This window comes from Mytilus galloprovincialis, chromosome 1 (genome assembly GCF_965363235.1).
Source record: "Mytilus galloprovincialis chromosome 1, xbMytGall1.hap1.1, whole genome shotgun sequence".
NCBI classification, from domain to species: Eukaryota; Metazoa; Mollusca; class Bivalvia; order Mytilida; family Mytilidae; genus Mytilus; species Mytilus galloprovincialis.
In genome coordinates this window covers 94487429-94502080 of record NC_134838.1, presented here as the reverse complement: position 1 = coordinate 94502080, position 14652 = coordinate 94487429, and the positions used below count along the sequence as shown (strand labels likewise).

General features: G+C 32.4%; 1 protein-coding gene across 3 annotated transcripts in view; it reads left to right on the top strand.

The window, feature by feature from the left end:
- The window catches only part of LOC143045486 (sortilin-like), a 52169-nt gene extending 37796 nt beyond the window's left edge, over nt 1–14373 (top strand). For 2 of the 3 annotated variants that reach the window (XM_076218034.1, XM_076218024.1), the window contains 5 exons: nt 8258–8410; nt 11039–11145; nt 11724–11835; nt 12973–13110; nt 13952–14373. In XM_076218034.1, the coding sequence (XP_076074149.1) occupies nt 8258–8410; nt 11039–11145; nt 11724–11835; nt 12973–13110; nt 13952–13966 (525 nt within the window). In that variant the 3' untranslated portion in view covers nt 13967–14373. The remainder of the gene's footprint in view (nt 1–8257; nt 8411–11038; nt 11146–11723; nt 11836–12972; nt 13111–13951) is intronic. The other variant, XM_076218043.1, reaches the window with a different exon arrangement.
- Nucleotides 14374–14652: the final 279 nt, after the last annotated feature.

The window sequence follows — 14652 nt, the reverse complement described above, 5'->3', positions numbered from 1 at the left end:
AATACCACAATAACTGTGCGAAAATAAAGGTTTGGATTCTTAATAACATATAATATTTTGTGTCTCTAAACGCACTTACCCAACTGCGTCAACCATATTTAAACAACCATATGATTATAACATCGCAGAAATACCCTTAAATCCGTCGCCAAAAGGTTCTTGGATGAAACTTTCTTATACCAATGTATATAAGCGTGTATATTCTAGAATTACAGATTGTCTCTTCAGAAAACAGCTCAAAATATGAATCAAAAATGAAATTATTATATTCAAAATCAAGATATATTAAATGTTTTAATATTATCATTATTTACGCAGTTAAATACTTTAAAATATAACCAACATCTTTAAAATATTTTTACCTATTGTTATTTAATTTAATATTCAAGTGTTGTTTTTTTCTTATTTAAATATCTATTCTGTCTTTTGAAAAACAACATATAAAAACTTCTCATTATATCATTACAATATGTACGCAAATCTTATATTATATATTGACTTATACTATCAATTACCTAACACAGTTGCCAGTCTTTTATATTGACTAAAACAATCAAATACCTATTATAAGTACCTTCACCCTTGTGATAATGATTAAAAATAATATCAATAAAAAAGTTAAACCTTCACCATTGATTCATAAAAAAAAAATATAAGTCAATTATATATTGACTTATACTATCAAATACCTAACACAGTTGCCAGTCTTTTATATTGACTAAAACAATGAAATACCTATTATAAGTACCTTCACCCTTATGATAATGATTACATAAGAAAATATCAATAAAAAAATTAAACCTTCACCATTGATTCATAAAAAAAAATATCTACATTTTCGCTTAAAAAAAATCATTTTTAATAAAACATTTTTATACGACCGCAAAAATTTTTTGGTCGTATATTGCTATCACGTTGGCGTCGTCGTCTGCGTCGTCGTCGTCGTCCGAATACTTCTAGTTTTCGCACTCTAACTTTAGTAAAAGTGAATAGAAATCAATGAAATTTTAACACAAGGTTTATGACCACAAAAGGAAGGTTGGGATTGATTTTGGGAGTTTTGGTCCCAACATTTTAGGAATTAGGGGCCAAAAAGGGCCCAAATAAGCATTTTCTTGGTTTTCGCACTATAACTTTAGTTTAAGTGAATAGAAATCTATGAAATTTTAACACAAGGTTTATGCCCACAAAAGGAAGGTTGGGATTGACTTTTGGAGTTGAGGTCACAACAGTTTAGGAATTAGGGGCCAAAAAGGGGCCCAAATCAGCATTATTTTTGGTTTTTGCACCATAACTTTAGTATAAGTAAATAGAAATCTATGAAATTTAAACACAAGGTTTATGACCATAAAAGGAAGGTTGGGTTTGATTTTGGGAGTTTTGGTCCTAACAGTTTAGGAATAAGGGGCCCAAAGGGTCCAAAATTGAACTTTTTTTTTGTGTGATTTCTTCAAAAATTGATTTATTTTATGACTCCAGGGACTTAGAGATATAACCGAACGACTGAAATCCACAACTTAACAGAAGTAACCATGACATTGACGAACGACGGATACAGCAAGTGATGACTTATTCATTGTTAAGTCTGTTATCTATTTTCTGTGGTTCATTGATAATGATTCATGTACCTTGTTTAGCTGGTTGCCTCTTGTTTAGGTGTTCCTCATGATTCAGTAAACTGTGACCTTTTGAGAACTCCTCTGTTCTGGGTGATTATTTTATACCCTGTATTTGTAGCTCTCTTGTTTAGGTGTTCTCTGGTGTTCTTTTATACCCTGTACTGTAACTTATTTCTTAACATACTCCTGAAGTGTTGACAAACTGACATTTAATGTGACCTTCAGACATAGACATCCCTATAAGATTGAAACCGAGAATCTAGTAAGACCAAACATTATATCAGTGAGTTTGCTGCTGACAACAAGATTATTTAATTTCTATTTTTTATTAATAAAACATATAAATAATTTGGCCCTTGGGAGTCAAGTACTCAGCTAAGGGAAATTTAGCTCCAGGCCCTGTCGACGACACTTGGTGTAGATGGACCAAGCCCCATGGACATGGACACTCCGTCAACCAACCGGAACCAGATGAGTTCCTATAAGGGTATGAAGCGTTGCTCCATCTCATAGCAGGTGGCTACGATAAAGGGGGTTAGATTGACGGTGGAGAGAGAAATAAATGTAGATGTATTACATTTAATGACTTGGGGGAAATGAGAAATTAGACCAGTGGTCAATTTCGAAAGGGAGTTTTGAAATTGAAGAAAACCACTGGTTTGCTGAGACTGCTCCCATATACAGTGAGTAGTTGAAGTTGATTAAAGGGAGCTGGGTGGGTATTTTGTAACTTTATGACAACTTATGTTTGACTTTCCCTGTCAGCAGCAAAACTCAAAATGACCAACTACCTAGCATCCTTGTGAAATTTGAGAATGGAATGTATCACTCCTTGCCTTATAACCAAATAAGGAGTGATCATGTAGACTGTAGTCCAGGGGATTATCAGTACCAAAACCTGTGCTACACCCATGCAGATTATGATGTCATTAAATAAACAGCGCTTATATTTACATAATATAAGCTTCTATTTATTTTATGACTCCAGGGACTAAGAGATATAACCGAACGACTGAAATCCACAACTTAACAGAAGTAACCATGACATTGACGAACGACGGATACAGCAAGTGATGACTTATTCATTGTTAAGTCTGTTATCTATTTTCTGTGGTTCATTGATAATGATTCATGTACCTTGTTTAGCTGGTTGCCTCTTGTTTAGGTGTTCCTCATGATTCAGTAAACTGTGACCTTTTGAGAACTCCTCTGTTCTGGGTGATTATTTTATACCCTGTATTTGTAGCTCTCTTGTTTAGGTGTTCTCTGGTGTTCTTTTATACCCTGTACTGTAACTTATTTCTTAACATACTCCTGAAGTGTTGACAAACTGACATTTAATGTGACCTTCAGACATAGACATCCCTATAAGATTGAAACCGAGAATCTAGTAAGACCAAACATTATATCAGTGAGTTTGCTGCTGACAACAAGATTATTTAATTTCTATTTTTTATTAATAAAACATATAAATAATAATTGGGGTTCTTTGATATGCCGAATCTAACTATGTATGTAGATTCTTAATTTTTGGTATTGTTTTCAAATTGGTCTACATTAAGGTCCAAAGGGTCCAAAATTAAACTTAGTTTGATTTTAACAAAAATTGAATCCTTGGGGTTCTTTGATATGCTGAATTTAAAAATGTACTTAGATATTTAATTATTGGCCTAGTTTTCAAGTTGGTCCAAATGGGGGTCCAAAATTAAACTTTGTTTGATTTCATCAAAAATTGAATAAATGGGTTCTTTGATATGCCAAATCTAACTGTGTATGTAGATTCTTAATTTTTGGTCCAGTTTTCAATTTGGTCTACATTAAGGTCCAAAGCGTCCAAAATTAAACTAAGTTTGATTTTAACAAAAATTAAATTCTTGGGCTTATTTGATATGCTTTATCTAAATATGTACTTTGATTTTTGATTATGGGCGAAGTTTTCAAGTTGGTCCAAATCAGGATTCCATATCAAGTATTGTGCAATAGCAAGAAATTTTCAATTGCACAGTATTGCACAATAGCAAGAAATATCTAATTGCACAATATTGTGCAATAGCAATTAATTTTCAATTGGAGTTATCTTTCTTTGTATAGAATAGTAGTTGATAATATATGTTGGAAATTTGCCAGACATGACTATGATGTCATTTTCTATTTTTATTTGCCAATAACTTTATGTAAATAACTTCATTGGAAATTTGCCAATATAAAATGTTGCTGATGAAGCTTTTTATACGACCGCAAAATTTGAAAAAATTTTCGTCTTATATTGCTATCACGTTGGCGTCGTCGTCGTCCAAATACTTTTAGTTTTCGCACTCTAACTTTAGTAAAAGTGAATAGAAATCTATGAAATTTTAACATAAGGTTTATGACCACAAAAGGAAGGTTGGGATTGATTTTGGGAGTTTTGGTCCCAACATTTTAGGAAAAAGGGGCCAAAAAGGGCCCAAATAAGCATTTTCTTGGTTTTCGCACTATAACTTTAGTTTAAGTTAATAGAAATCTATGAAATTTTGATACAAGGTTTATGACCACAAAAGAAAGGTTGGGATTGATTTTGGGAGTTTTGGTTCCAACAGTTTAGGAATTGGGGGCAAAAAAAGGGCCCAAATAAGCATTATTCTTGGTTTTCGCACAATAACTTTAGTTTAAGTAAATAGAAATCTATGAAATTTAAACACAAGGTTTATGACCATAAAAGGAAGGTTGGTATTGATTTTGGGAGTTTTGGTCCCAACAGTTTAGGAATAAAGGGCCCAAAGGGTCCAAATTAAACTTTGTTTGATTTCATCAAAAATTGAATAATTGGGGTTCTTTGGTATGCCGAATCTAACTGTGTATGCAGATTCTTAATTTTTGGTCCCGTTTTCAAATTGGTCTACATTAAGGTCCAAAGGGTCCAAAATTAAACTTAGTTTGATTTTAACAAAAATTGAATCCTGGGGGTTGTTTGATATGCTGAATTTAGAAATGTACTTAGATTTTTAATTATTGGCCTAGTTTTCAAGTTGGTCCAAATGGGGGTCCAAAATTAAACTTTGTTCATCAAAAATTGAATAAATGGGTTCTTTGATATGCCAAATCTAACTGTGTATGTAGATTCTTAATTTTTGGTCCAGTTTTCAAATGGTCTACATTAAGGTCCAAAGGGTCCAAAATTAAACTAAGTTTGATTTTAACAAAAATTAAATTCTTGGGCTTATTTGATATGCTTTATCTAAATATGTACTTTGATTTTTGATTATGGGCCCAGTTTTCAAGTTGGTCCAAATCAGGATTCCATATCAAGTATTGTGCAATAGCAAGAAATTTTCAATTGCACAGTATTGCACAATAGCAAGAAATATCTAATTGCACAATATTGTGCAATAGCAATTAATTTTCAATTGGAGTTATCTTTCTTTGTATAGAATAGAAGTTGATAATATATGTTGGAAATTTACCAGACATGACTATGATGTCATTTTCTATTTTTATTTGCCAATAACTTTATGTAAATAACTTCATTGGAAATTTGCCAATATAAAATGTTGCTGATGAAGTTTTTTTTATTGTTTTATACAATAAACAATGTATATTCACTTTTACTACCAACCAATCTTTACCATTCAGTGATAACAAGCACTTTATTTTACATTTTAATATTTTATGATGTATTTAAAAGAGTAGTTATTGTTGCATACTCCATTAGAAATTTGAATTGATATCAGTTTTGGAAAAAGGGAAACGGGGATGTGAAAAAAAAGGGGGGGGGGTTAAATTTTTCTCATTTCTGATTTCATAAATAAAAAGAAAATTTCTTCAAACATTTTTTTGAGAGGATTAATATTCAACAGCATAGTGAATTGCTCAAAGGCAAAAAAAATATTTTAAGTTCATTAGACCACATTCATTCTGTGTCAGAAACCTATTCTGTGTCAACTATTTAATTTTAGATTTAAAAAGTTTGAAGAAGAAATCTTTAATTGATTTGTAAAATCTTGACATTTGTTTTGTGTAAAAAAAAAACATGTAATGTCAAAAATTTGATCACAATCCAAATTCAGAGCTGTATCACGCTTGAATGTTTTGTCCATACTTGCCCCAACTGTTCAGGGTTCGACCTCTGCGGTCGTATAAAGCTGCGCCCTGCGGAGCACCTGGTTTTCCTTATCTTATCTAAAATGTTTTTAGATAATGTATGTTGGACATTTGCCAGACATGACTATGATGTCATTTTCTATTTTTATTTGCCAATAACTTTATGTAAATAACTTCATTGGAAATTTGCCAATATAAAATGTTGCTAATGAAGTTTTTTTTATTGTTTTATACAATAAACAATGTATATTCACTTTTACTACCAACCAATCTTTACCATTCAGTGATAACAAGCACTTTATTTTACATTTTAATATTTTATGATGTATTTAAAAGAGTAGTTATTGTTGCAAACTCCATTAGAAATATGAATTGATATCAGTTTTGGAAAAAGGGAAACAGGGATGTGAAAAAAAGGGGGGGGGGTAAATTTTTCTCATTTCAGATTTCATAAATAAAAAGAAAATTTCTTCAAACATTTTTTTGAGAGGATTAATATTCAACAGCATAGTGAATTGCTCAAAGGCAAAAAAAAAAAAAAAAGTTTTTTTCTTTGTTCTGATGTTATGCTATTGTTTCAGAAAAAGGGAGAAGGTTTGGATCCATTAAAACGTTTAATCCCGCTGCAAATGTTTGCACCTGTCCTAAGTCAGGAATCTGATGTACAGTAGTTGGCGTTTGTTTATGTAATATATACGTGTTTCTCGTTTCTCGTTTGGTTATATAGATTAGACCGTTGGTTTTCCCGTTTGAATGGTTTTACACTAGTAATTTTGGGGCCCTTTATAGCTTGTTGTTCGGTGTGAGCCAAGGCTCCGTGTTGAAGGCCGTACTTTAACCTATAATGGTTTACTTTTTAAATTGTTATTTGTATGGAGAGTTGTCTCCTTGGCACTCACACCACATCTTCCTATATCTATATATTAGACCACATTCATTCTGTGTCAGAAACCTATGCTGTGGCAACTATTTAATTTTAGATTTCAAAAGTTTGAAGAAGAAATCTTTAATTGATTTGTAAAATCTTGACATTTGTTTTGTGTGAAAAAAAACCATGTAATGTCAAAAATTTGATCACAATCCAAATTCAGAGCTGTATCACGCTTGAATGTTTTGTCCATACTTGCCCCAACTGTTCAGGGTTCGACCTCTGCGGTCGTATAAAGCTGCGCCCTGCGGAGCACCTGGTTTTTAATGAGTTAATCAGCATCTTGATCATGAACAATTGTGCTCACATCTGATACACCTATTCCTAATTTGTCTGATTTTGAACCATCAAAGCTTTCAATCAAATTAATGCCGTTTTTAAATATCTTTTGAGTGAGACCTTGAACTTGTGTTTCTAAATTGTGAAAAACAGACCCTACATTGAAATCTTGTCTAGCCATTTTGAGAAATTAAATAAAGAGTATCAAATAAAAAGTCACTTTACCTTAATATCCTTTGGTCACAGTTAACCAAAAATAACCACATGTAACACAACACATGGAATAGTAGTGTATTAAAGCCCGTCTGGACCAGTGTCCATAACAGACCATCTCCCCTATACAGTCAAATACATAAGTATATATACAGAATATAAACAGTGTCAAGGTTTCTATTAATTTGACCATTATGTCACCACCTGGTCTGCAAGTAAACATGTTATATGCAACCCAGCAGTCAATTGAACAACCTTTTACAAGGTCATGTTTTTCTTAATAGATATTCCCCTGTATTTATTTTATTCAATTTAATAAACATTTTGAGAATATATAATCATAAATATAAATATATATTTATATATATATTTTAAGCCCATCATATTGTCACATTCCTCCCTTTCTTAAGAAATATAATTTTATATTTTATTTAAAATCGGTGACAATATGAATGCTTGCAAATTTCCCTAAAAACAACAAAAATATTCATAAATAAAATCATTTGGCAAAAGTTCAACAACATCTAAATGTTCAGCAATGTATAGTTCATACAATTCTTGTGTGAATAACTAAGTTCGTAACATCAAATATCGGAACTTCTTATTTTAAGAAAAAGGCGCAACCATCAACTGCGGACCGTCTTCATAACCCCGACTCCAGTGAACTGCTCCTCTGATCGTCGTTGTCAACTCCAACAATCCATTTGTTTATCTGCAACGCCCGTCATTTAGAAGTACTGCAATTACTCCGACCGGCATGTGATCCACCATCCGTCATTGAAAACTCCAACCTGCATGTGATCCACCATCCGTCGTTGAAAACTCCGACCTGCATGTGATCCACCATCCGTCGATGATAACTCCGACCTGCATGTGATCCACCATCCATCGTTGAAAACTCTGACCTGCATGTGATCCACCCTCTGTCGTTGAAAACTCCAACCTGCATGTGATCCACCATCCGTCGTTTATAACTCTGACCTGCATGTGATCCACCATCCGTCGTTGAAAACTCCGACCTGCATATATATATATTTTAAGCCAATCATATTGTCACATTAATTCAGACATGATGGTAAAGCATAAGGCTTTTATGATGTCCACCTTACTTGATAATTTTTGTTTCTTGCTTCCACAGGACTATGCCGACAAATACACAACCTATAAAGTCAACAACATTGACATAAGCACGGAAACGGCGGATGGCAAGGATACTTTCCATTCTATGACTAAAGCTGTTTTCCAACTGCAGACTGAAATGACAGATTCAACCGCTGTACATGCTGAACAGGTAAAAATTAAACGAGGATAGGAAAAAGCTCTACCGGTCGACAAGCAGACAATGTCTTTGATAAACTGTGTACCATTCAACAAGCAAAAAGAGCGTCATGAGTCTCCCTGTCGTGAGAATGCATATAGTGACATACAATGTTGTTCTGAAAGTTGAGAAGCTTCTTTAGACTCCGTCTGCGACTTCTGTTCAGAGAAGTTATTAAATTTCCAATGGAACTTGAAGAAGAAATTAAACAAGCAATCCCTTTCTAGACTGGTCTCAGAATCACTTCCTTGTCGGACACTTGTTACCTATGCACCAGTTGTTGACTCGAAGCAAAGCGATATGTCACCCGTTTATACAACAATGAAGAAACGTATGGACATTTCAAATGAAGTAGGACAGGACTTTGCAATACAGACGTTTGATCAACAACTTTACACAGTTGTCAGGAATATGACAGTTCTTTTCCATTCGTTTTTGATGTGTTTTGTCATTTGATTTTGCCATGTGATTATGGACTTTCCAATTAGATTTTCCTCTGAGTTCAGTATTTTTGTGATTTTTACTGTTCACAACAAGTGAAATTATCTATGTCGAAGGTTTTTCAATCCCATATTTTGAGGCTTGGTGGATTTCACACACTTTCTTGTTTTATAGCTTGTATTGGAAAATTGTGGGCAGATGGAGGTCTTCGGGATCTTATAGTTGATTCTGGTGTTTATGCCGGATGCACTGTTGACCAGATGCTCTTAGGGAAATAGTTTTACAGATCAGTTCGAGATTTTACACTCGTATATGAAGCATTACGATCGTTATGGTTTGCTTCGTTTTTCAGATGGTGTGAATCAAATGATGGTATTGATGTATTGATGCAATACCAAAGGATGTATGGGTAATGCTGTCCGAATGTCAAGCAAAGTTTTCAGATGAATCAGAATCTTACAAAGATGTACTAAGGAGCTAACCCATCTGTATACCACTAATGTATTACCATTAACAGTTAGATTCAGGAACTAGGGATATCTCGAGTCCCCGACATTTAAGTACTGGGATACATTCCTGAACACGGATGAAGTAATGCTCCAAAACATTTGTGCAGAACGGGAGAGTTTGTGGTCATTGCATTTACATACTACTACTGATATGTTGCCATACTTTTTCATAACCAACAGAACAAATTACTCCAGACGGACCCCGGTTTATATTCTTGATATGCTTGATATCCCTCATAGAGTCCAATCAGCATTTGATTCTGGTGCATTGCAATTCACCAGAAAATCGCCAAGTCTGCTATTGGATCGCCTCTGCAGTCTGCTTGTAGAGAAGGAAAGTGTTGTCTTGAACCTGTCTTGTTTGAAGGTCAAATGGCATCTTACTTCCTTCAAGATTTGGTGTGTACGTGCAAAGGAAAATCAGTTTGCAGTAAAAGAGGGACGAAAGATACCAAAGGGACACTCAAACTCATAAATCTAAAATAAACTGACAACGCCATCGCTAAAAATGTAAAAGACAAACAGACAATAGCACACATGACACAACATAGAAAACTAACGAATAAACAACACAAACCCAACCAAAAAACTAGGGGTGATCTCAGGTGCTCCGGAAGGGTAAGCAGATCCTGCTCCACATGTGGCCCCAGTAAAAGTTGTGTGTGTTTTGAACAGAACTTGTCCTGTACTGACAACAATGTCAAGCATCAGACCTTTGTAAAAATATCAATACACACCTGACAGATATAGATGATGATGATGATGCTTGACCTGACCTATTTACGTCTTAACAATGCTAATTCATATTATAAACTTGTTTTGCCTTCAGTTGTTGTCCACTTTTTCTGTTATTTTAATATATGTTTAGTTTACTTTGACACTGAAGCTATTTCCGTTTTAATGATAGGACAATTGGGACATTACGAATGTTAAAAAACGTCAAAAAAACAAAACGTTGATATGATCCTAATATATTGCATAAACCTTATATGAATACATTTTGATTGTACAACAAACATATTGATGACTGTTTTTTTACTAAAATAACCATCATGACCATTGCAACTGAAATCAATTAAATCAACTTTCATCCCTCCATTACCTGACTTTAAACTTTTGTATAGTAGCAAGTAGTGTTCAGACTTCATTTTGATGGAAAAAAAATATTACCGAAGTTCAAGGTAATCCTTGTATGGAAACTAAATGAAGTCATAAATAAACAAAATGTATCATATAACGGAAAACGTCAATTTTAACATTAAAAATGATGTATTTGAAAAAAATATGGTATTCCCAACAGGCTGCACATATGCTAAATGAAATGTTGTCCTCTGTTTGTTCAATATGTTTAATGTTCCTAAGTTTAGCCCAAAATTGTCAGTAAAGGCAAAATTTTGTAATATTCTATTGTTGACCTTTGACCTCAATTATGCAAAATTTCGACCACTTCTCATGCTTACGGCATCATTAATATGAAAGTTGACAATTTTATCTTTTCAATAATATATAATTTAGCCGTGTGTTCGGTGTATGCATTAAAAAAAATATTTTATGATTGTACCGCTGGTCCAAATTAGCAGTAGCTTACAGTTTCACTTGTTTATGAAGTATTTAAATGTGTTAACTATATATTATTATGTTTTTCTTTCAGAAAACTCACAATGCCAGTGCTATAGTAGCTGTGTTTGTGATTGTTGCTTTAATAGTAACAATTATGGTGGGATTCTTTGTTTATAAATATATCATATTACGGAAACAGTAAGTATAATGTGTACATAAACAAGTAAACAAAACTTACGTGTTTCATGGAACCCCCAGTAAAAACTATGAATGAAAAATTGTATTGTTAAGATGATTATTTGTTTATCTGTCGGTATTTTGTGATATTTAGATTTACTTATATTTATAAGCAATCAAACTTGATTAACATCTTCAAGTCTGTAAATACTTTTATAAAAAACATTCATTTGATCTATTCAAATGTGAGATTTATTAACTATTTACCAAATGTTTGGAATTTACATTTGTCACTCAGGTCATCTGGCCTTGATTAAGAAAACGCTAATCACCATAAAAATTACATAAATCCTGAAAATCACCACGCAAACTTGGCATTTGATGAATAAACAGTACCTATCAACTTTAACCAATGTATTTTGTTATTAATATTTTTATTATTATAACATATAAAAAAATTTTTACTTAGAAAAACAAATAATATTTTCTTAAGTTGTTTATGATCACTGATATTGATAATTTTATCACAAATTTGTTAAATTTTATGGAGAAAACTACTTTTCACTGCTTTAAAAATAATTTGATTTTTTTTTCTTCAGTAATGTGACCTATAGATATTCATTACTAAACCAAAATGATGGTGTAAGTTATGATGATGAATTAGAAAATGCATTAACTAAAGCAGGATTATATCATGATTCAGATGATGAGGTAAATATAAATAAGAAGATTTGGTATGAGTGCCAATGAGACAACTCTCCATCCAATTCACAATGTATAAAAAGAATGGTTAAAGAAGGAATACAAGATATATGTAATTCTGGGAAAAACCTATGGCATTTTTTGCTGTTCTTCATCTTGACAGCTTTATTAACAAAAACAGAGTAGACACTATCAGAGAATTATGTGATATTTATACATTATCAATATTTTTTCACACAAGATTAAGCTTCTCAGCTACAATTTCATGGGAGGACGACAACCCTGAGATATAAAGATCTAGCCAAGAAATATCTTTGAAAGACTTTTTAAAATCTGTTTATAACTTTTTACCTACCCAAAGTCAGTATCATCAGGATCCCACTCTTCTCGACTGAAAACTATTCATTCTTGATATAATGATAAAAATAATATATGGATTATTATATAAAAAGAAAACAGATCAAAGCAAAATTTATGAACATTCTGATACATATATATATAAACAGTACTACAATGAATGAACAATTTAGTAAATAGGTTGTAAATTAATGGTTTCCAAAAGTTTTCCTATAGGCGCTGTAATTTCTTTCATGACAATATAATAAATTTGAGCTTTACTTCATTTGATTTGCATATGTTTCTGAAAAATACACATCAAATATACCAACAAATTGGAAAGTTAAAACAGGATAACTGCATGAATAAGGTAAAGGGTTTTTTTGTTGGATAATTGATTTTAGATCTGTGAATTTGTAATAAAAGTATCAAGTAATTAAGGGAGCTACCATTTGATTTTTATGGGGGGGCTAGGATGAAAAATTTTGTCTTGCATTTTTTTTTTTTGCTGTAATCTCTGTCCTGCCTTATTATTTTTCACTCTAATCGGTCCTGTCTTTTTTTTTTTTTAGTTTATCCTGACTTTTCTTTACCTAAATTGTCGTCCTGACTTTTTTTTTTTTTGCAAGTGTCACATCCTGCCTTTTTTTTTACTCAAAACTCCTGTCCTGCCTATTTTTTTCAAATTTCATCCTAGCCCCCCATAAAAATCAAATGGTAGCTCCCTAATATGAAAATGACAACACAAATAATATTATAATATTATAATGGAAGTATTGACTGTGATTTGGAAAATGTATTTTTCATTAGGAATTAAATTCTCCTGCTGTAAAGAAACAGAATGATACAGCCAGTAATGGTGGATCACGTGTACCAAAAGAACAGAGACCATCAAGGTCAAATCAGTTACAGAGTGACATACAATCATACCATGATGATTCTGATGTGGTGAGTAAACACACAAAATACACAATAAATTGATTATGTACAAACCATCAAGGTCAACTCAGTTACAGAGTGACATACAATCATACCATGATGATTCTGATGTGGTGTGTAAACACACAAAATACACAATAAATTGATTATGTACAAACCATCAAGGTCAACTCAGTTACAGAGTGACATACAATCATACCATGATGATTCTGATGTGGTGAGTAAACACACAAAATACACAATAAATTGATTATGTACAAACCATCAAGGTCAACTCAGTTACAGAGTGACATACAATCATACCATGATGATTCTGATGTGGTGTGTAAACACACAAAATACACAATAAATTGATTATGTACAAACCATCAAGGTCAACTCAGTTACAGAGTGACATACAATCATACCATGATGATTCTGATGTGGTGAGTAAACACACAAAATACACAATTAATTGATTATGTACAAACCATCAAGGTCAACTCAGTTACAGAGTGACATACAATCATACCATGATGATTCTGATGTGGTGTGTAAACACACAAAATACACAATAAATTGATTATGTACAAACCATCAAGGTCAACTCAGTTACAGAGTGACATACAATCATACCATGATGATTCTGATGTGGTGAGTAAACACACAAAATACACAATAAATTGATTATGTACAGACCATCTTTCTAAAAAGTTATTGTACTGCAGAATTTTTTTAATCCAAAGTTTACCCTTTAGAAAAAAAAGCTATTTTCCTTCTGTTTCATGTTGATTCGAATATCTGCCATTTTAAAATTCTGTCTGCACTGGAAAAATTGTAATAACTAAGATGTTAATTTGACTAATTTTAGGACATGATACAATAGACAAACTGTGATATGGACGGAGCAGAATTCTCAACATTCCCAGATCTCATTCTCCAAAGGATGAGAAATCCAGGACAGGGAACAAACATATACAATCCCATTGATACAAATCCATTCCAGTGTTGGGATTTCATTGAATACTCTTCATTTAATTGTATAGCAATGATAATAAGTATTAAGTTATTGTTAAATGGTTATATTTGCTTTTTTTTCTTCATCTTTTTATTAATTACGAGAAGCAAAAAAGTTTTTTTTAATACTTTCAAGAAGGAGATATTAATGTTTTTATTGTTGCTCTATTTATGTTTTAAACTTGTCATTTGACAAAACAGGATAACTTCCACAACACTTTTCCCAACACTCTCTTCAGAATTAAATTTAATGTTATCAACACATTCCATAGAAAATATGACTTTATCATAATACTCTTTAGAAACTAATGTCCTTTCTTGTAAATTTTCATTGAAACAAATTCCCTTCTTAATTTTCTCAATAGAAACAATCTGCCTATCTAAACTCTCTATAGAAAAAATATGAAGACACACAGACAACCTTGGGCTAGAATAAGGTTGACAAAGAGTTAACCTTACCAAATAAGAAATTATGTTTTTCTTGACTATATTGCTTCATGTTATTCATGGTATATTTTATGCGGGACAGAAACAAATCTTTTAAGTTATATCTAT